We start from the raw sequence: 22,548 nt of genomic DNA on the forward strand, positions 1-22,548 counted from the left end.
ACGTGAATTTTTATCAACACGTACATAAAAATAAACACATAAAAAATTAAGTTTTTTTTTTAAGTTAAAGAATGGTGCGACACGTTGTGACGACGTCAAAACGTAAAGTAACTTGAATTTATACAGTCTAATGAAAACGTATATTTGACCCGACTCGTTTTGAAACAAACTTATGTCAAAACGTCGACCAACTAAAAAAGTACATAAAAATATGTTAAAACGTAGACCAACTAAAACGTACATAAAAATAAGCAAAAAAAAAACGTATTATATACGAGCCTACTCATTTCCAAAAAAAAAAAAAAATCGAATTGATTACAAAGTTTTTAGAAAGTGAAGGGGTTGTAAGTGACAATACTAAAAGTTAAAGAGTAAATGTAAAAGAGTCGGTCAATCAATGAAAGCTCGAGTATACACCACTTCTCATTGTAGGTATATACAATTCTAGTATTCTCCAAGGGCTATTTGATAGCTCTGAGTCAACGCATTAAGTGTGTTTGGTTCACTGACAGAATATCTTTAAACCAGTATGTAAACCTCTTAACCATTAAGTTTCAAAATAACGTTGAATGGAAATTTTACTTATTTATCCAGTCACATGTGTTCATAACTCTCAATCGGCCACTTACGCACCACCTCATTGACCCACCACCACCAAACAATCAGGTCAAGCCAAATCAGTCGTCTTACTAGTTCAAAGTCTCCTTCCTAATCAAACCTCTTAAAGACGCAGAGGTTGTCAAACAATTCCTAAGAGTGTTACAGGTGTTATGTTTTTCCAAAAATAACATAAAGCACCCAAATATAGTTGGTCTTAAAAATATGCTTACTTACCATTCATAGACTGTGTGTTATGAAATGACTGAATCATTTTGAGCAATAACTAAAATAAAATTTCTTTTCATAAAAATAAAACCATGTAATTGGTTAAAGAAGTAGTGGCCCCACATGCATGAGTCCCCTTCCCCATTATTGTGCTAGCGCCAAAGGGGCATATTGTCATTCGTGATTCGAATCCCATTAACACCCGTAGGGTCAAGTTGTATCTGTTTCGTTTGCTTTTTTGGAGGGTTGGGGAGCGGTTCGATTAGAAGTCTGTTCGTCACTTTGGTTTTTGTTATGGAGGAAGACGGCCCTTGGTTGGAACCCCGTTCCAAACGCAAATCCATGAACAAAGGGCCTGAAAGAAAGATGGATAGAGGTAGCATCACCAAATTCTTTGTCACAAACCTTCCACAGGGCTGTACACCTTGGGAACTCTCGGAATTCGTTAAGGTATTTGGAGAGGTGGCTGGGGTATATATTGCTAGGAAAAAGGACAAGGTCGGAAACAAGTTTGGTTTTATCAGCTTTAGAGATGTAAGGGACGTGAAGGATATGGAACGAGCGTTGAACGGAACCAAAATGGGGAAGTCGAAACTCAAAGTGAATCTTGCTCGATTTGCTGCTGAAAACGCGACTCTTTTTAACGGGCCGGTTGACAAGAAGAGTTTTAACCCGGAGGAAACAAGTGGGGGGATTCAGGGCAATCAAATTCCTAAGTCCCAAGCCTTCAAGATCAATGGAGGAGGTAAGTCGTTCAGAGATCTCTTCGTCAAGGATAGTGGAGCTAAGGCAGCGGGTTCTTCGAATCATGCGAGGGACGGAGGTGTGGAGGTCGAAGTTTATGAAAATATTTTCGCTTTTAAAGATTTGGTGAATGTGGCAGCGGTTGGTTACTGTAAGAATGTGTCTATTCTCAATAATCTATTCTCGTTAATGTCTAAAGCAGGGGAAAAGGATGTCACGTTCAGTTATCTGGGAGGTTTGTTTGTGCTGATTAAATTTCTTTCGGTAGATCACTGTAATAGTTTTGTCTGTAACAATGGAATATGGAAGGATTGGTTTTCATCCCTGGATCATTGGAATGGACAATCCCTTCCGTTCGAAAGGATCGCTTGGCTGAGAATAGTTGGGGTTCCCATTCATTTAGCGGAAGACGAAGTCTATGATTCGATAGCCCGTCGCTTCGGGAAAATTGTTCATGCTTCTCAAAGATCTGTGGAAGATGTGGATCTCTCGGTTAATTGTATCGGGGTTTTAAGAGGGGATGGGGAAAGGATCGAGGAGGTGGTTTCTCTGGTCTGGAAGGACAAAAGGTATAAAGTCTGGGTAGAAGAGGTAGCAGAGGAATGGATGCCGGAAGGTATGGAAGGGGACGGGTCGGAGGTCGATTGCCCATCAGAAAAGTGGTCACAGGAGATACGCATCGACGACGAGGAAGATGAAAGGGCGGTAGAAGAAGCTCAGAGGTCAGGTAAAACAGTGAAGGTAGTTTTGGGAAATGAAAATGATGTGCATGAGTTGCATGGGGAAGTTGGAGGTCGGTCTGTGAACATTGAAAGTCTCGAGGAACAAACGAAAGAGGGAGGAAATCCCGAGGTTCTGGCGGCTGGCATTGATGACGAGTTTAATTTTGGTGGGGCCCAAGCGGTTAATAATAAAAGGAATGAGGTAAAAACCAAAAATAAAAAACCTTTTAACCTTTTCAAAGATACCCATGTAAGGAAGCCCAATGCTTCTTACTCTGCAGTCGAGCCCAGGCCCAAAAAAAGGTCAAGGGTAGAGTCAGAAGAGCCCACTGTTTTTTCTTGGCCAGTTGGGTTACAGAATTTCGCTAATCAGGGAGTTCAGTCAAGGAGTAACAGGTACGCTTCACCGGAGGTGTCTAATGAAGGCGTGGAAAAGGAATTTGTTGATCCGATTAGTCAAGGGGCTTGTGAAGATGAGCTGTCGAAAAAGGTGAAGGGAGAGCCGGAGGTGCTGATAGTTCCAGAAACTCAGGACTCGGGTCTAGAGAGAATGGTAGTGGGAGAGGGACTCCAAAAGGAGATTGACGCTACAATTGAATTGGGGATCAAGTTGGGTGCTGAGCTGGGTGGTCAATCCAACAGAATAAGAGAGGTTGTGCTTAATGAAGGTAAGAATGTTGTTTACTCATGAATATTTTAAGCTTAAATGTTAGAGGTATTGGGGGCCCGGTTAAGGAAAATTGGATTAAAGGATTGAAGATCAGACACAAAATTGACTTTATGGCTTTGCAAGAATCTCAAAAGGAGGATGTCAGTAGTATTAGATTCGAGAATATTTGGGGAAATAAGAATTACGGGATGGAATTCGTGGGTTCGGTAGGAAGATCGGGGGGATTAATTTGTCTTTGGGATTCTGGGGTCTTCGATCTGGAGCTGTCAATCAAGAGAAGATGTCTGTTGGCTGTTAGGGGTAAGCTTAGAGGTAGTGGTGAGCGGATAAACTTTTTAAACGTGTATGCTCCGCAAAGCACTTCGGCTAAGTTAGCTTTATGGAACGAAATATTGGTTATAATGGGAGGGTGGAATGGTTTTTGGGTCGTGGCAGGAGATTTCAATGCTGTCAGGGATGAGTCGGAAAGAAAGAACTCCGGGTTCAGAGTGGCTTGTGCAAATAATTTTAATGATTTTATTGCTCAAGCTAGCCTGTTGGAATATGATATGAAAGGCTTCAGGTTCACATGCTCTAGAGAGAACGGAAAAAAATTAAGTAAACTGGATAGAATTCTGGTGAACCCAGAGTTCTTTAATAAGTGGCCTTCTGCTTCTCTCAGGGCGTTACCATTCCTTTACTCGGACCATTGCCCTATTGTTCTGGAGGTGGGGGACAAAAACTTTGGGCCAAAACCTTTCAGGGTTTTCGATTTTTGGTTTGACAAAGAGGGTTTCAAGGAGGCTGTCGAACAAGCGGTGAGCTCTTTTTGCCCAATCGGGGTCCCCGATCTCAGCCTTACGGCTAAGTTTTCTCATTTGAGAAAGGCGTTAAAAGTGTGGAGAGATGATTATCTTAAAAAAGAAGGAGAAGAGTTCGATAGTGCTTTAGAGGAGCTTGAAACTTTGGAAAGTATTATGGAGATAAGGGAGCTTAACGAAGAAGAACAATGGGTTTTCGCGGAAAATAAGAAAGTTATTCTGGAACGGGATATCAAGAAGTGTTCGGAGGCGAAACAAAGGGCTAGAGTCAAATGGGCTGTTGACGGTGATGCAAATTCTAAATATTTTCATTCTCTAGTAAATCTCAGGAAAGCATCTAATAGCATTCCGGGGCTGGTCATAAACGGGAGATGGGAATCGGATCCGGCTAGAGTCAAAAAGGAGATCATGTTTTACTTTAGATCCCGGTTTAAAGAAGAATGGGAGGTTAGGCCTTTGATTTCGTATGAGGGAAATAAGACTTTGGGGGAGGAAGAAAAGAATTTTTTGATTCAAACCTTCTCTTTAGAAGAGATCAAAGTGGCGGTTTCGGAATGTGGTAGCGACAAAGCCCCTGGTCCGGATGGGCTTAACATGAGGTTCATTAAAAAATTCTGGCATCTTTTTGAAGAAGACTTCTTGGAGGTGTTGAACGCCTTTCACGCCAATGGTGAGTTCAGTGTGGGGAGCGGATCGTCTTTCATCACCTTAATTCCTAAGCTTAAAGACCCTGTGGAGCTTAAGAATTATAGGCCGATAAATCTTATTGGTATCATTAGTAAGGTGGTTTCCAAGGTGCTTGCCAATAGGTTAAAGAAGGTGATTGGGTCGGTGGTCTCTGAATCTCAGTCCGCGTTTTTAGAAGGGAATTTTATTTTGGATGGTCCCCTCATGGTCAATGAAATCCATCGTTGGGGAGAGAAGTGCAAGAAAAAAGGTTTTTTCTTTAAAATTGACTTCGAGAAAGCGTATGACAACGTGAACTGGAATTTCCTCATCGACTCTATGTCCAAAAGGGGATTCCCCGACCGTTGGTGTCATTGGATCAAAGGTATTCTCAAGTCGGCGCGATCTTCGGTGCTAGTAAACGGCTCTCCGACGTTCGAATTTCAATGTTTCAAAGGTTTAAGACAAGGCGATCCCATTTCCCCGTTTCTTTTCATTTTGGTGATGGATGTCCTTTCGTCGTTGATCGATAAAGCTAAAGAGGAAGGCATTGTTAAAGGATTAAAATTACCGAACGAAGGGCCATCCATTTCTCACTTATTCTATGCGGACGATGCCATCATTTTGGGGGAGTGGTCGTCAGAGAATATCTCAAATATGGTGCGAATTTTACGGATTTTTCATGTATGTTCTGGCCTTAAAATTAACCTTGATAAGTCGAGTTTATTTGGGATGGGGGTGAATGCAGAAGAAATTGGGGGTTTGGCTTCGTCTATTGGTTGCAATGCGGGTTCATTCCCGTTCAGTTACCTCGGAATCAAAGTCGGTGCCAATATGAACCGGGTGGAAAATTGGAGGGAAGTGTATAACATTTTTGATGCCCGGTTATCTAGGTGGAAGGCCTCGCTTCTTTCAATTGGGGGGAGAGTGGTTCTCATTAAATCCGTTCTCGAAAGCCTCCCTAATTACTACTTTTCGTTGTATAAAGCCCCGTGCAAGGTCATCTCGGATTTGGAGGCCAAAGTTAGAAGGTTTTTATGGGGAGGGAATGAGAGTAATAAGAAGATGCATTGGGTGGCATGGAAGACAGTGACGTGTCCGAAGAATAAAGGCGGCTTGGGTTTATATAATCTTAGAAACATAAACGTGTCGCTTCTGTCTAAATGGGGGTGGAGACTCAAAGTGGAAAGAAAAAAACTGTGGGTGAAAGTTGTGGAAGCCATTCACAAGACCAAGTTTAACTGGAACTTCATCCCGTTTAGATCTTCAATGGGAGGAGTGTGGTGTAACATAGCAAAGACTATTGCCAAAACCTCGATTGAAGGGATCCCGTTAAGAGCTTTTTTCAGAAGCAAGATAGGAAATGGAGAAAATACGGCTTTTTGGTTGGACCCGTGGCTATGTGACGAACCGCTCAAATTAAAATATCCAGAATTATTCAAGCTGGAAAAGGAGAAAGGATGTAAGGTGGTTGATAGATTAAAGACGAGGGAGATGGCTGGCGGTTCGGGATCGAGTTATGGTTGGGATTGGAGAAAAAACATTTCGGATCAGGTTGAAGTGAACGAATTGGTTGATCTTTGTGGTAGACTGCTCCATGTCCAGCTGATCGATAGTCCCGACAGTTGGGAGTGGATTGGGGCTGCGGATAAAGCCTTCAGTGTTCGGGCTGTAAAAAATTTACTTTCCTGCAGTGGCCAGCAAAGCAACAGTTCTCAGGTTCAGATCGAGGAGTGTAAGTGGGTTCCGGGTAAAGTAAATATTCTTATGTGGAGAGCCGGTCTTAACTCGATTGCTACGGCCGAAGCTTTGAGATCCAGACACATTGATGTTCAGGAAGATGAATGCGTTCTGTGCAAAGATGGGGTGGACTCGGTTTCTCACATTTTTTCGTCTTGCCTGATTGCGACGGTGGTTTGGCAACATATTAGCAGGTGGTGCAAAGTGAAACAATTATTCTTCTTCGATTTCAAGGACGTTGCTAAAATTCACGATTTTGTGGGATTAAGCGGAAATAAAAAGGAGGCTTTTAAAGGTATCGTCAGGATCGCTGTGTGGTGTTTATGGAAAGCAAGGAATAAAGCTAGGTTCGAAAACAAGGAAGCTAGAATTGAGGATATAGTCAATGAGGTGAAAGCCTTAGGTTTTTTATGGTTTAGTAATAGAAGTAAATGTAAAAAGATAGAGTGGGATCATTGGTGTAAATTTGTTTTCATGTAGTTTTGGTTTGTTGGCGGTTGTGCCCCTCGATTTGTAGGTGTGCCGTTTGTTTAATGAAGTTTACCTTTCAAAAAAAAACAACAAGAAGAGGTGGTGTTTGACGCCCCCATACTGATTTGAGACATGAAGGTATTAACCTATCACGAAGAGTCTTACAAGTGTAGCTAGTTTCAGAAACGCCTAAAAAACATGTTGTCTCTCCTTTTTCTCACAATGCTTCTTTTAAACATTCCTTTTTTCTCAGAAACGCCTAAAAAAACATTTCGTCTCTCCTTTTTCTCACAATGCTTCTTTTGAACATTCCTTTTTTTCATCTATCCTTCACATCATCCTCTACCTTCTTAAAAAAACGCCCAAAACAAGCCTATTTTAAAAGTTATTATTTCCTCGGTAAATAAATACTTGTTGACTTTATATTTTTTTAATAAATTTAGTTATTTATCGATAGTATGTTTAGTTTGTTTGTCCGAATTGAACCCAAAGAAAATTTTTCGTTTGTCAAGTTTGTATTTTATAATCAAAATATGATTTAAATAACTATGACGTACTATTTTGAAAATACGAGTATTGTATTATTATTTTGATGAATTTGAAGGGAAAGGGATATAAATTGTCCATGATGATTGTGGATATTAGGCTGTGTGTTATATGTCGTATCCATTATGCTTCTATCTTTTACTATTGTCTTAGTACTATCACTTGTGTCATGAATATAACACATAGCCTTATAAAAACACATAATCGAGCCGATGCCCGTTGATGATGAAACCAAACCCTAAGCGAAATCACAAATCAAATATAAAATACATGTCATTATTATGTTTTATTTTAGACCTTTAACCTGGAGTGTAAACCAAATACAATTCGTTTATTACATAATATGTATAATTTTGTTTTTCTTCGTAATCATATAGAGTTATATTATACTCAGTAGCGGATCTAAAAGAAAATTTCAGGGGTAGTAGGGAGAATAACCTTTTTTGTTCAAGAATATCTGATACATAAAACTAAGAAGAAGAAAAATTGCACTAATTTTCTACTTCGCCGATAAAGTTAAGGGGTAACGGTGCTACCCCTAACTTCTAAATAGATTTGCCCCTAATTATACTTATCTATGTAATACACTTATTTAATCTCTCAAGCTTAATCAAACTCAACGTATGAAGTCTGTGCTCAAACTTGTTTGTTAAATAAATTACTTAGACTTAAGTTGACTTAATTCGAGATTTTAGCGAGTTAGCATCGAATAACTTGTATAAGCGGCTCAAGAAATTAATGCTAGTCACTCTGATCGAAAGGACTTTGCTACACGCACGAATTGTATAACGAGAAAACATGACATATTTAATATGAAGTTTAAAAATGATATATTTAATTGGAAAAAAAAAAACAAATTTATGAAAATGTTCTTTTCCGTCTGTTCTTTTCTTTTTTATCATACAAAAAAAAAAAAAAAACAAAAACTATACATATTTAACATCTAAGATATAAACCAACAACGTCAAGATGGCCGAGTTGGTCTAAGGCGCCAGTTTCAGGTACTGGTCCGAAAGGGCATGGGTTCGAATCCCATTCTTGACATATGTTATTTTATTTTACTAAAATGTAGTTGTAAAATAGTCCCTTGATTATACAACTAAAAAGTGTTCCTGTACTTGAAAATCAAACTTCTTTAATACCACCATATTTGCTCCTTAATATAATATGCTACTGATGACATGTTTTGTTTGTAAAATACCACCATATTTATAAGAGTTAATTCACTCATTGAAGTCAAATATTTGTCTACAAATATAACACAATTTTGTCACATGCTTATATTATCTTGCACTTTGTCACATGCTTATATTATCTTGCACCCTTGTTGCATAATTGAATGCTTAGCCTGATTGCTTTTGGGTGACTTAGTTTAGTCAAAGGTCGTTTGCTTGTGGATGTCTTCCTCATTTGGAAAAGTTTTAATGTATGTTGTTAACTCAAGTGTTGCGAAATAATCTCTTCAAGCTTATGGACACACGCTCTTTAGAGGCAGGACAATCATGGTATAACTAATGATAACTTTAACAGATACGTGATAACTTAACGATAACTCCATCAGATGCATAACATGCTTTTTGTTGCTTCCAACTTCAGTTTTACAATATTAGTTACATATCCTTTAAGTTGACAAATCTTGTATCCACCCTTTTCAAATGATCAATGTAGTTGGGGACTTCAAACTTAAGTTTGTTTATATCAACACAATCTAAACTATGTGATACATCTCGACCAACCTTAGATCTTTAGTATATCAATTTTTTAAAACATATCAGACAAACTTTAAGCACCCATACACGTAAGTAATTCAGAGGTTTACCTCGTTAAAGCTCATAATATTGGTGACTGGTGGTTTAAGTCATTTGTCTTCAACTCTTCGAGTTAATGTAAGCCCCAATCATGTGGACCATCCATTGTCATATTTTCACAACAAGATGTAGACTTCTTTCAAAAGTCATTTAAACCTTTCAACTAAACTTTCATAAGTATAACTTAGTTGAATTTACCATCACAATTACATTTAAGATATCTTAATATTTTCTTTGTAGGGCTCAACACAATCTATTTGTGATCTAAAATTAAACGGTGCTTCATCAAGTGTCATAGTACACAAAATGAAATGTTCCCTAATACAAGTGAAGTCCAAGTGTTCTTGGCTAGCCTTAATCACACTCCTTTTTAATGTATTCAAATACTTCAAACGACAGCTGCAAACTACGGTGACATACATATGACCATAGTGAATGATGACAACAAGAAGCACAACGATAGAGTTGTGGTGACGAGAGGTAATGAGCTATGATTGACGAATTAGTTATAAGAATACAATAAGAATAATTATAGAAAAACGTAACCAAATCATGTCTTATAATTATGATAGAGAGTATTACAATATACCCTAATTCTTATCTTTTATCTTGTAGTAAAAAAATAGAATACCTTTTTGTAACCTTTGTCAAATATATATCTTTTTTATTCATTCATAAAGCATATCATTTTTTAGCCCTTGTTATACTTTACATTTTAAATAAAAAGAATCTCAAAATATATCTTTGATAATTATTGAGACGAAGATAATAGAATCCCCAATGCTAAATGGCTAAACGCATGCCACATCCCCATCCATTCATTCTCTCTTTTCATTTTCCTTCACATTCATTCTCACAACCTTCCAAAATGCATACATTTAGCTAAGAATTCTTCTAACCCCTCTCTCTCCTTCAATTCATCATCCATGTCTTCTTCAACTCATCATCCATGTCACAAATACACGTAATACATTGAAGTCTCTGGATGATATTAAATTAAAACGAGTTTTGTTTAATTTGCACATGTTTAATCGTTAAATTAATAGGTTGATTTAGAGTCTGCGAAACATGTTTGACTCGTTTAGATAAATGAATTAATTGATTCGTGTTCATTACACGATTTTAAATGTATCAAGTTTATAAAAGATGCATTTGATACTAATATATATTTGTTTTCTATTTTACATATTTAACTAGGGGTGCTAAACGGGTCGTGTTCGCGGGTTGGTGGGTTTAACCCGACCCGAACCCGAAAATTTTACACAAACCCGAACCCGAAAATCGTATCATACATAAGAACCCGAACACGACCCGAAGTTTCGTGGGTTGACCCGAACATGACCCGTTCAACCCGAATTTTTTTATTTTTTTTCATAAATTAATATATTAAAATAAAAAATTACTTAAAAACACAAATCTTTCTATACTAATAAATAAAAATCTTTTTGGGACACATGTCACTTTCTCATGCCCCTCTAATTATTGTCTATTTTTTTCTCTCTTATTAAATACTAGGTGTAGTACCCGTGTAACCACACGGGTAGGTTTAGTAATGATCGAAATCAAATACTAAAAAACAGATTATAATATATCATTTAAATTTTGGTCTTTAGTTATATATCTTTATAAAGTAATGTTAAAAACAGTATGTGTGACCACACGGGTAGCTTTAATAACCATCGAAATAGATTATAATACATCATTTATATTGTTTGTATTTAATACAACTAATCAAATGTTATTGATCGTCAAAAACTAACATTAAAAGAATATGTTTTATGTTATAGTAAATCAACTAGTTTTATGGTGAAGGCTCCGATGAAGGTAAAGGAAAAAAGAGACTCGCCGGAAACCTATTCCGGCGAGTATTCAGGCAAGGCTCACTAAGTTCTTCATATCTAATCTTCCAGATCGTTGTAGTGGTGCGGATGTGGCGGCAGAAATTAGAGGGATGGGGGATATCTTCGATATCTATATTGCGCGTAAAAGAAATAAAGAAGGTAAGAGATTCGGCTTTGTGACCATGTTGGATGTCAAAGATCCTTCGGAGTTGGTCAGGAATGTGTCCAAGATTCGTCTGGGAGATTATAGATTGAAGTGCAACATTGCAAGGTTTGTCCTAGAAGAAGGGGAGATAAGGCAGCCGGCTCCTTCGGTAGATAAGCAGATTCCGAAGAGCCAAGGTGGGGCAGGGGATGGACCATTTGTAAGAAAGGAAAACGGGTATAATTTTATGTCTTATAAAGAAGCGTTTGCTGGGGTCTCGAAGGGCAAAGTGGTGGAGGTTGATAGTAATACAAACGCCTTTGAGGGTTTGCATGGGAAGACGATAGTTGTGCGGGTAACCTCTCTGTATGTTTTACAACGTATTAAGGGAGTCCTTAAGGAGATGAAGTTGCATGAAGGAGTAGTGAGGGTCTTGGGTGGTCTCCAGGTCTTGATCGAGTTTAATTCTAAGTCGCATGCGGAAATGGCTTTAAATGAATTCATCGGTAGACCTGATCTTTTCTCCAAACCGGAGATTTTGGAAGGTCAACCAACACATTTTGAAAGAATTGCATGGTTGAAAGTTTTTGGAATACCGTTGTGTATTTTGGAAAACAAGGTGGTGAACGAAGTGGGGAGCTTGTTCGGGGAAGTCGTTAAATCGCTAGGGTAGAACGGGTAGGTCTGGATGCGTCTTTTCAGTTTATCGGAGTTTTGATCAATCATGGCAACCGGATACAGGATGAGGTATTTTTAAGGTGGAAAGGAAGAACATTTAAGATTTGGGTTATGGAAGATTATAATGAATGGTTGGAAGATTTTGTATTGGATCCAAGGGAGGAGGAGAACGGTTGTTCGGGGCAAAAGAACGAAGAAGGTGGGATGGACGCTAAGTCACCGGAAAGACAGCCGGAATGCGCACCGGCGCCGGAGGCGAGTGTTAAGGAGGTATTTTTGGAAAAGATTAATGGTAATAATTTTGAGGAGGAAGTTTCCGAAGATAGGGAGGGTTTTTCGAATGCTGAATTGGAAAATTCAAAATCTGTTTTAATTGGGGAGTATTTCCAGGAGCCAGTTACGGTGGACCATGTGAAAAAATTAAAAAGAAAAAAGATTAACAGTTTTAAGGAGGTGGGCCAGAAAAGTGGTGGTCAGTACAGTAGTAGCAATGAAAGGCCCGTTAAGGAGCCCAAAATTGGTATCAATGAGTCTGATCCATTTGGGCTTGATCCTTTAATCTTGGGAAAGGATGAACATGTAGTTAAAACAAGGGGCAATGGGCCGATTCAAATAGATAACTCCTTTCAAGTCCTGATGAACGATGTTAATGAAGACAATCAGTTAGTGGAAGGGATGTTAATGAAGACAATCAGTTAGTGGAACGGATAAGTTCTCCACTCTCGCAGACATCTACCTCAAGGAAGTTGTTTCGAGGCACGGAGTGCCCACTTCCATCATTTCGGATCGGGATGCACGATTCACGTCAGAGCTATGGCAAGCAATGCACAAATCTTTCGGCTCACGATTAGACATGAGCACAGCATATCATCCTCAGACGGATGGGCAGTCTGAGCGAACGATTCAAACACTTGAAGACATGCTTAGGGCATGCGTTATCGATTTCGGCAACGGCTGGGAAAAGCATCTCCCTTTGGTGGAGTTCTCATATAATAACAGTTATCACACCAGCATACAAGCCGCTCCATTCGAGGCATTGTACGGACGTAAATGCCGGTCACCTCTCTGTTGGGCAGAGGTGGGGGATAGTCAGATTACGGGTCCAGAGATTGTAGTGGACGCCACAGAAAAGATTGCACAAATACGACAACGCATGGCGGCAACACGCGACCGTCAGAAAGCCTACGCGGACAAGCGTAGAAAGCCATTGGAATTTCAGGTCGGGGACCGGGTTTTACTTAAAGTCTCACCCTGGAAGGGTGTGGTTCGTTTTGGCAAACGGGGCAAACTCAATCCGCGGTATGTCGGACCATTCGAGATCATAGAAAGAATAGGCAAAGTAGCCTATCGACTGAACCTACCAGCTGAACTCGGTGCAGTTCACAACGTCTTTCATGTGTCGAATCTGAAGAAGTGCCTGTCAGATGAGACCCTCATAGTTCCTTTGAAGGAGCTCACCATCGACGAGCGGTTGCAGTTCGTCGAGGAACCTGTAGAAATCACGGACCGGGATGTTAAGGTCCTCAAAGACAAGAGAATCCCTCTTGTTCGAGTTCGTTGGAACTCCAAACGTGGCCCAGAGTACACCTGGGAACGCGAAGACAGGATGACAGAAAAGTACCCCCAGTTATTCGGAACCAATGCAACCACTACTGAGGCTGAAGCTACTACTGCGGAATTTCGGGACGAAATTCCAGATCAACGGGGGGAGGATGTGACACCCCAGGAAAACCAGTGAACGATTGAACTTACCTAGCTTCCTCAGTGAGTGCGTACCAAATTTCAGGACGAAATTTCTTTTTAGTTGGGGATAATGTGACAACTCGTGTTTCCGAACCTATTTTTGTGCTTTGATGTAACGTATGTGAACGATATGAATGTTATGTGATATGTGCTCTTATTGAATGAATGTATGACATGTTATATGAATGTATATGGGTTACATGATCCGATCGCACAACAACCCACACACCCACTCGATCGCACAAGGCCATTGGGCCATATTGCTTGTAATTGAACTATAGGGCGGCCCAAGTGGTGGGTTCGGCCCATCCTTCCTTAACCGATTAACACATGGGAGAGTTGTAACCATTCTCCACTTTTTATCAAAATCACAACACACACTAGAAACCCTAGCTCTCTCTTCTCTCTTCTCAAACCGACGGCCACCGAAGACTATTGTACTCGGATCATCCTTCCTACTCGTAATCCGGTTAGTGTGATTGTTGTTTGCATTGATAGATGATATTTTGTTTATACGTGATTGCATGATTATATGTTTGATCGGATTGTTTTGATGTGTGAAACCGAATGATGTTGCTAACCGGTTATAGGTTCACATGAATTGGATGGTATGTTAACACGAAACCGATTAAATGTTAACCCGGATATTAGGTCCGGATTAGTTGGATGATAATTGTTCATGTCGTTGATTGATGATGTTCATGATAATCGGATCCTAGGTATACTTGATTTACATGTTTGATAATGTTCATACGGTTCGGAATGCACAATCTAGTATTAGAACCGGACACTTAGAAATTGGCTGTGATGTGTATAAATCGGACGATTATTGTTCATATGAATGTTGTTAGGGTTCATACGAAATTTGGAATAAAAAGTGTGTTTTGATCGATGTAAGGGTTGGTTAGAAATTGTTGCATGTTGATTGATTGTGGTATGTTAGGAAACTGGTAATTGATTGCATGAATTATGGAAGTTAGTTAAACTAATCGCACAACACAAGCCAGTCGCACAACATGGTTGAACCACACAAGCTTTCTAATCGCACAAGACTAGCCACTCGCACAAGAGTCCTTGGTCGCACAAGCACCCAAAACACACAAGTTGTCGATCGCACAAGCTCCCTGGTCGTACAAGTATTTATGAATCGCACAAGCTATCGGGTTTGTTTAGCTGTTGGGCCGGACAGCCCAAATCACGTCGCACAAACCGTCCAAATCGCACAAGACTTGTATGTTATTTGTTGGGCCGCTTTCTGTTAAGATATTGGGCCGTAGATGTTTGGACTTCTTAACGCTGGGCTGGTCATATGATTGGGCCGGACACAAGGCTGATCGCACAACCCATTGTGGATCGTACAAGTTGTGCTGATCGCACAATCGGTTGGTGTAACATCCGTCAAAAGCGGTTTCCAAAATCCGACCCGTAATGAAATTCGAATCCTACCATTTTTGGAATCGCGGAAATATTTCGTGAATTAATGAACAATCGTTCGCTAAAATTAATTCAATTATGGATTTAGTTATTTTTTTATATTGAGATTTAAAATTAATCATTTTCTTAACTTAATAGTTAAATTAGATTGATACAAATATAAATAAGTTGTAACTAATATAATAAAACTGTAATCTCATAACATAATATATTTTAATCTAGTTGTATAAGTTACAATATATTTTATGTTCATATTTCGTTTGATAAACGATGACCATGTATTAAAGAATTAGTCAAGTAACATTCCATAGAAATTAATAAACATGGAAGGCCACTTTAACAATATAATAGTACTATAATTTCTAAATGTATATTAATTTACAAAGTCACCAATCTTACAAAAGTCATCGTTGACTAATGGCCATTTTTTTTAGTATAAACCTTCATGCAATTTTAAAAGAATTGCCGCCCAAACCGAAAACGTATACAGCTTCACATTCCCTTTTTCTACTTCATTTCCTTTTTCTTTCCTTCGCTGATTTCGGGAATTTAATCCTGTTTCCGCGTTTCCTTCTTGGTCGATCAATCAAATCACTATCTTTCCAAACTTGCATACGGTTCTCGAACACTATAAAAGCCGAGACCACACCTCTCGACCGTCACACACACTCTCACCTTCTCGGTAGATACCACAATACGCCGGAGTTTCGCCGGAGAATCAGAGAAGACGACCGGTTGCCGCGACCAAGTTACACTACCATCACAACGCCTTTCACACATCCCGCACTCCCCTTCGTCGACACTAGCCATTGGTGGAGCATTTGGAACTCGCCGGAGTTCCTCGAGTTACATCAGATCTCGGCGCAAACCGTTTCGACAAAGAAGAGTCACCGGAGAAATCTGAAGCCGAACGGAGGTCACAAAGGGGACACGGCTCGTCTTGTTCGGTATACATGAACCCTTTTATTCTCTTTTTCGGTTATTACTTACAACAGTGAAACACATAAATAAACTTGGAACTCATGATACTGTTCGTTCCCATTTAATGAAGATGATGAACTGATCATCATTCAAGCAAAACTAAAGAATTAGTTTCATAACACAATGTTGTTTGAAAATGAACTTCACATATGTATAATTCGTTACTGTTAAGAGTTCGATTCAAGTAATCTTTGTAGTATTCAATTTTATTGAAATCATATTATTTAATAATGACCATTAAGATTAATATTGTTTAAAAGAAAAAAAAAAGTATACATATACCTGTAAGTATTTTCAAAAGATTTAGAAGTAACACAATTTCAATATTTTGATTATTATTCTATAATAAAAACCTTAAAGTATTTCCAAGTTCCTTTATATTAGTGAAATCCTTTTTAGTGGATTTCCTTTCTTTTATAAATTAAAGGTCAAATTAACCAAGTTATAATAAAAATTTCTTTATAACCTATAAATATTAAAGATGTTAGTTTATAAATCTAATTAATTAGATCGTTATTGTGTTATTCCATATCTAGGATAAACACTCTCGTTTCTTTTGTTCTCTTGGAATCCTCCATCTTTACTCGTACATTCATACAAGAAAGCGCAACGCAACCAATGTGAGTATACATGACCCATTTTCGTTTTACACTTTTGGGTGCAATATGTATTACATATCAAACATCACAACACATTAAACATTTTATGCACACTCATTCCATATTCTATGTGACACACTCTATTCATGTTAGACATGTTATGCTACTGTAAACACCTAATGACTATGTGTTCATTAACTTCGTACAAGCCTCCCCTAACAATGGTAGCGCTATAGGTTGAGAAACGCCCCTCCTGTTCTACGAGCAGGTATTGTTAGGTTAAACTATGTCAACCTACTCAAACTCGTTTGGGTACACTTTAATTGCGTTAAACTTTGGTTTGGGCACATAGAGTAACATCGTTTCGAGTATATACTGTCAATATGGTATGGTATTTCACATTTGGAATTGAGTAAACATTTTAAACATGTATATGCTATGTATGAAAACTTGTATACTCGCCAACATGTTTTTGTTGACATTATTTTAATACATATTGCAGGTTGAAAGTACAAGATTCAAGAATCAAGCTAGGATGAACTCTAGAAACCCACATAACATTTGAATTATTGTTGAACAATATGTTGTATTGTTTGGAACTATGTATTTCACTTTAGAGTTTTTGAAATGAATTAAATAAATTATTGTCACATTTAGTGTTATGTTGTTTTGAGCAATTTGTTCGTCTCATCCCGATGTTTCCGCCATCGGTTGGGGTGTGACAGTTGGGCCGCTTGTTACTGGGCTTTATCTTTGGGTTTGAATACGTGTTAGTATGATATGAACTTGACTGTCAATATGTGATACGTGTTTGTCATGGTTTATACGTGCATTACTAGAACCAAACCTGACTTGTGTGGTAACCCTGTTAGGACGTGGTTGACCACCCTTAGTTCAAGAACTCTTTTCTTTGTGTATCTGCCGAGCAACCCAAGGTGAGTTCACACAGCCAAGGCATAGGGTTCCCAAGGTGGGAATGGGATTGGATGATTATTTCGTGCGTACATAGTTAATGGAACCTAATGATATGGTCCTCAGGGTGAGGATGGTAAATGATAAGATACGGCTAGACTAGTATACCTACTTGAACTGATCTTCGCACACACGCCAAGGGTTGGCTGCGATATTATGACTGATCTTCGCACACATGCCTTAGGGAGGCTGCGAACTATACATACTAAACTTCGCACACATGCCAGGGTGGCATGCGATACAAATATACATAGTCTAGAATACTTGAGAACTTTCCCTAACCTTCGCATACATGCCTAGAGGGCTGCGATACGAACTAATACGATACATGATTACATGAACAAACGCAATGCTTACCATACCATTACTATTACTGAACTTACTTTCTGTGAACTCGCTTAACTAGTTGTTGACTCTCTGCTGCATGCCTTGCAGGACCTTAGGTACTAATTGGAGCTTGCACAAGGAGGAGCAGGTCGTTGTGGGCAACGGAATGATAAACACTTATTACGTTTCAAACTGTTAATTATGTTGGGTTTATTTACATACTTCCGCTATTTAAACAAAGTTTGGTTTTGAACATCAATCATGTCGTGATGAAATACTTTATCTACTTTTGTTATTAAATGCTATGTTCGATATGATTGGTGGCTTGATCCTGGTCAGTCACGCTCCCAAGCGGTGATACTCCGCAGGTGGATTTTTGGGGGTGTGACAAGGTTGACCCGAACCCAACCCGTTAACCTAAACGGGTTCACGGGTTCAACCTAAAACTGACCCGAACCCGTTTAGACTAAACCTAAACCCACGAATTTTGTGTTAGGTTTGTGTCGGGTTTTCGAGTCGTGTCAGAAATTCACGTCCCTATATTTAACCCCTTAATCTACAAACTCAAAGTCACCCTTAAAAGTATAATCTAAAAATATCACTTTTATTACAGTATTATACAATATTAAAACAACTTCATACATTTCGAAAAAGATTCTAATAAGTTTTTTTTTTTCTTGCAAGTTAATAAATGTTATTTAAAGTATAATAAACTTATCCTACACGTTTATTTTTCTGTTTATTAAACGTTTAATTGATACACCAATTTTTTTTAGTATGTACCTAACTACCAACTCTACTATTTTATATGAAATTAAATTGACCACAAGACAACTTGGAACAATTTATTGCGCAATATCAGGGAGCTAGTATTCAGTTGATCACAACAGAACCGGAAATCATTAATAGTGTTAATGTTAATTAACCAAAAATTTGTAAAAATAAACATGACAATTTAGCCTTCATCAAAATAGTGAGTTCTCGTTTTTGTTAATTAGACTAACCGGTATGGTGAGCCTCATCCTCAAGGGGATGGGCCGCCACGTCACCGACACGTAAGCGGAGGCCTAAAGGGGATGGACCTAGGGGGTGAGGGATGAACCCCTTTATATATATATATATATATGTATAGGTGTGTGTGTGTGGGAGTGAGGAGCGTCGAACCCAGCTTGTGGAGGATGGAGATGACGGGCCTGGCCCGGCGCCGGAGCAAGGGGGTAGGGAAGACGGGGCGGCGAGATGGGGACGGGCATGGGGACGGCCCCCATACCGTTTAGTCTTAGAAATCGCCACTTAAACTCTATTAGTTCAAACCGCTATAATTTATTTACATTTTTATTTGTTGAATAAAGCTTAACCCGTGGTTTTGTACACTTAGACTACTTGTTGTGGCTCACTTGACAACCCAGATTCATCCTCTAATGTTGCGACACATGGCACTGACTTGGCGCCTTCTCATCACTTTCCCCGTTCACTTGAGCCTGTTGTGGTTAACCTCGCTCGCCCAAGCTACCAGACCCCCAAAACACTAACTCGCCCAAGTGACCATGCTCACCTGAGCCACCGCTCGCGGCACCCCGTTGCGGTGCTCGCGAGCCATCTGGATCCGACGTGGCTCACGCCACTCTCTCACGACAACCACAAACGCACAACCTTAGCTTGCATTTTTGTAGGCTTATCCTTACGCTGTGTTCCAGAGATCTACTTAACAGGGGGAGGGGAGGGGAAGGGAGGGAAAATAGTGTTCCAGAGATCCACTTAACAGGGGGAGGGGAGGGAAAATGGGGTTTTTTTGCCTGAAAATAGTCTTTCCAATTTGGAAAGACATGGAGGGGAGGGGAGGGGAGGGGAGGGAAGGGGAGGGATTTTTAACTCGGGAACACACCGTTAGAGTATTCGCATCCAATTCACCATCTTTATTTCTATAATTACATTAAAAATCACTATCTTGTCATTCCTTTTTAATTAAATTTATCTTTTTATACCTTTATCATTATCTTTTATCTTTTCTATACTCGTAATCATTTTCTAAAAATATTAAATAATTTATAAGGGTGAATAATGTTTTTTCAAAATTCCCTCTCCTTCACTTAAAACCACTATGCATAGTATAGTGGGCCTTTCACAAAATTTGATAGACGGGATGGGATGTGATTAGTCTTTTAATGTGATTTATTAGTCTTTTAATAAATATTGGATATAACTTAGGGGGGTCGGGGTGCACACCGAAAACCCCATCGGGGAGGTGTTTCGCCGAGCGGGTATACACCGCCAACCATGCGGTGACCAAGAGAGAGGTGAGAGAAACGGTGGCGGCTCACCGAGGAGAGAGGGAGGAGAGAGAGAGGCCTTGTCCAATCAATGCTTTTTTTTTTTTTTTTAAAAAAATACCAATTCACTTAAGAGGGGAGTGCCGCCATCAATTTAGGGTGTTAGGGGAGTTTAAGAGGGGAGTTGACGTGGCACACGAGGATTGGTTTGGCGTAAGAGAGGGGACTCACCTATTAGGTGAGCACCCCCTTCACCCTTAGCCTACGTTTTGAGGAATAAAATTTAATTTGTATTTTTGAATATTTAATTTGTATAGTTGAATATCAGACTATTTTGGTAATTTTCAAAAAAAATAAAAATTCCGGAGAGATACTGTCACAAGACTGAGAAAAAGTATTTAAAAAAGTTAAAATGCGCCAATCACGCTAGCTTACACTTCATCTTCTTCCTTGACTATCTACAGAAAAATCACATTTCCTCAAAATAACCTTCACTCCATCTATTCACTCCAATCAAATTCAAACCACATCACTCGATTTTGCAGCATTAATCCATTCATTTTCAAACTAATGGATAAGAAAAGTTATGTGTTCCAGCAATCTCATATTTCTGTTATAGGTTTATTCTGTGCATTCTTATCATTATGCTTATTATACTTCAACAACAATGAAGTATTCCTTGACAAAGTTATCTGGATCAACAGTCCGCACATTAACAAGACCGACCCATGTGGCGGAAGATACATATACGTTTACGATCTCCCGCCACGGTTCAATGTAGACATGGTGACCGAGTGCAAAAGGAATCAAAAGACATCTGCTATGTGTACATTCACCATGAACGGTGGGTTCGGACCGCCACTTAATAACACTGAAGGAGTGCTTTCAGATCATGGATGGTATGCTACAGATCACTTCAATGTAGAAATTATATTCTACAATCGAATGAAGCGGTACGAATGCTTGACTAATGATTCATCCATAGCTGCAGCCTTTTTTGTCCCATTTTTTGTTGGGTTTGATTTGGCTAGATATATTGGGGACTTTAATGTTTCTGTTAGAGATGCTGGTTCTGTTGAGGTTGTTAATTGGTTGATTACAAGGACGGAGTGGAAGAATATGAATGGGAAAGATCATTTTCTTGTTGGAGGAAGGCCTACTTGGGATTTAAGAAGAAAAACTGATGAAAATATTGATTGGGGAAATAAGTTTTTGTTGTTACCGGCTGCGAAAAACATGTCGTTTCTTCTTGTCGAATCGAGCCCGTATGGTTTGAACGATTTCGCGATTCCTTATCCGACTTACTTTCATCCGTCTAAAGATTCGGAGGTTTTCGAGTGGCAGGAGAGGATGAGGAAGACGGAGCGGAAATGGTTGTTTAGTTTCGCGGGTGCTCCACGCCCGGGTGACCCGAACTCGATTAGGAGTCTTTTGATCAGTCAGTGTAATAATTCGAGGGTCGGGAAGCTTTTGGAATGCGCGGTGGCTGATGAGAGGAAGTGTCGTTCGCCTAGTAATGTTATGAAAATGTTTCAAAGCTCGGTTTTTTGCTTACAACCCGAAGGGGATTCGGCTACGCGAAGATCATCTTTTGATTCGATCTTGGCGGGTTGTATACCGGTGTTTTTTCATCCGGGGTCTTTTTACACACAATACACTTGGCATTTACCGAAAAACTATACTACATATTCGGTTTTCATTTCTAATGATGACATTCGAAAGAATGTGAGCATAGAGGAGCGACTTAGTCGAATTGATCCTAAAACGATCGAGATGATGAGGGAGGAGGTCATAAGTTTGATTCCTAGAATGATTTATGCTGATCCTGATTCTAAATTAGAGACTTTAGAAGATGCATTTGATGTGTCTTTGAAGGCGATTATCCGCCGGGTGGCTAAATTGAGACAAGATATGATCGATGGGCGAACGAATGATGATTTAATTGAAATATATGGTTGGAAATATGCGTTGATGGAACAAGGTGACTATGCGGCTGTTCGCGAATGGGAACCGTACTTCCCTAAACTGGAACCGGTTAATAGTAGTGCAGAATCTGTAATCAACAAGCAAGAAGACCAAACTTGATCAACTTCAATGGAGGTATGATTGGTCATTGTTTTCTTGAAGTTGGAAGCATATTTTGTTGTAGTTTTGGGTCAAAATATGTGTCCATTGTTAGTTTTTCACTTTTTTGTATGTTAGTTGTTGATGCTTTGCAATGGAAAAGAGTGTTGGAAAATAAGTGAAAATAGCATTTTTCACAAATATAGGAAAATGATTTTTTCCTATTTTGGACTAGAAATAAATATAATAAAATGAGCGGGTTTTATGTATTTATTTGTGGGTTTGTGTTCTATGTTGGAAGAGCTTCGCAACGAACTAAACCACGTCCAAAACCGAGCTAAGATGAATGAGATATCGATGCTCAAAGTTGGTTGTTTGGAACATTCAATGTTGAAACTAAAGGGAAAGTAGCACCTTGTCCCACATAGGAGGAGGGATGGAACTTAAATGGGTATTTAAGGTGGAACTCTCCATCCTTATTGTTTCATGGAAGCACTCACTA

General features: G+C 39.1%; 1 protein-coding gene and 1 non-coding gene across 2 annotated transcripts; both read left to right on the top strand.

The window, feature by feature from the left end:
* The first annotated feature begins 8,147 nt into the window (after positions 1-8,147).
* TRNAL-CAG lies at positions 8,148-8,228 on the top strand. The gene has a single exon. It is a non-coding gene; the product is annotated as a tRNA-Leu (tRNA).
* A 12,249-nt stretch (positions 8,229-20,477) lies between these two features.
* Positions 20,478-22,224, top strand: LOC110883949 (xyloglucan galactosyltransferase MUR3). Its single transcript, XM_022131613.2, has one exon. It carries the CDS (start codon positions 20,553-20,555, stop codon positions 22,065-22,067), a length of 1,515 nt encoding a protein of 504 aa, XP_021987305.1. The 5' UTR covers positions 20,478-20,552; the 3' UTR covers positions 22,068-22,224.
* The last annotated feature ends 324 nt before the right edge of the window (positions 22,225-22,548 follow it).

Source organism: Helianthus annuus, chromosome 10 (assembly GCF_002127325.2).
Source record: "Helianthus annuus cultivar XRQ/B chromosome 10, HanXRQr2.0-SUNRISE, whole genome shotgun sequence".
Taxonomy (NCBI): domain Eukaryota; kingdom Viridiplantae; phylum Streptophyta; class Magnoliopsida; order Asterales; family Asteraceae; genus Helianthus; species Helianthus annuus.

What these genes read in the sequence shown, in the direction of transcription:
- LOC110883949 (XM_022131613.2), top strand. Translation starts at nt 20,553, where the DNA reads ATGGATAAGAAAAGTTATGTGTTCCAGCAATCTCATATTTCTGTTATA.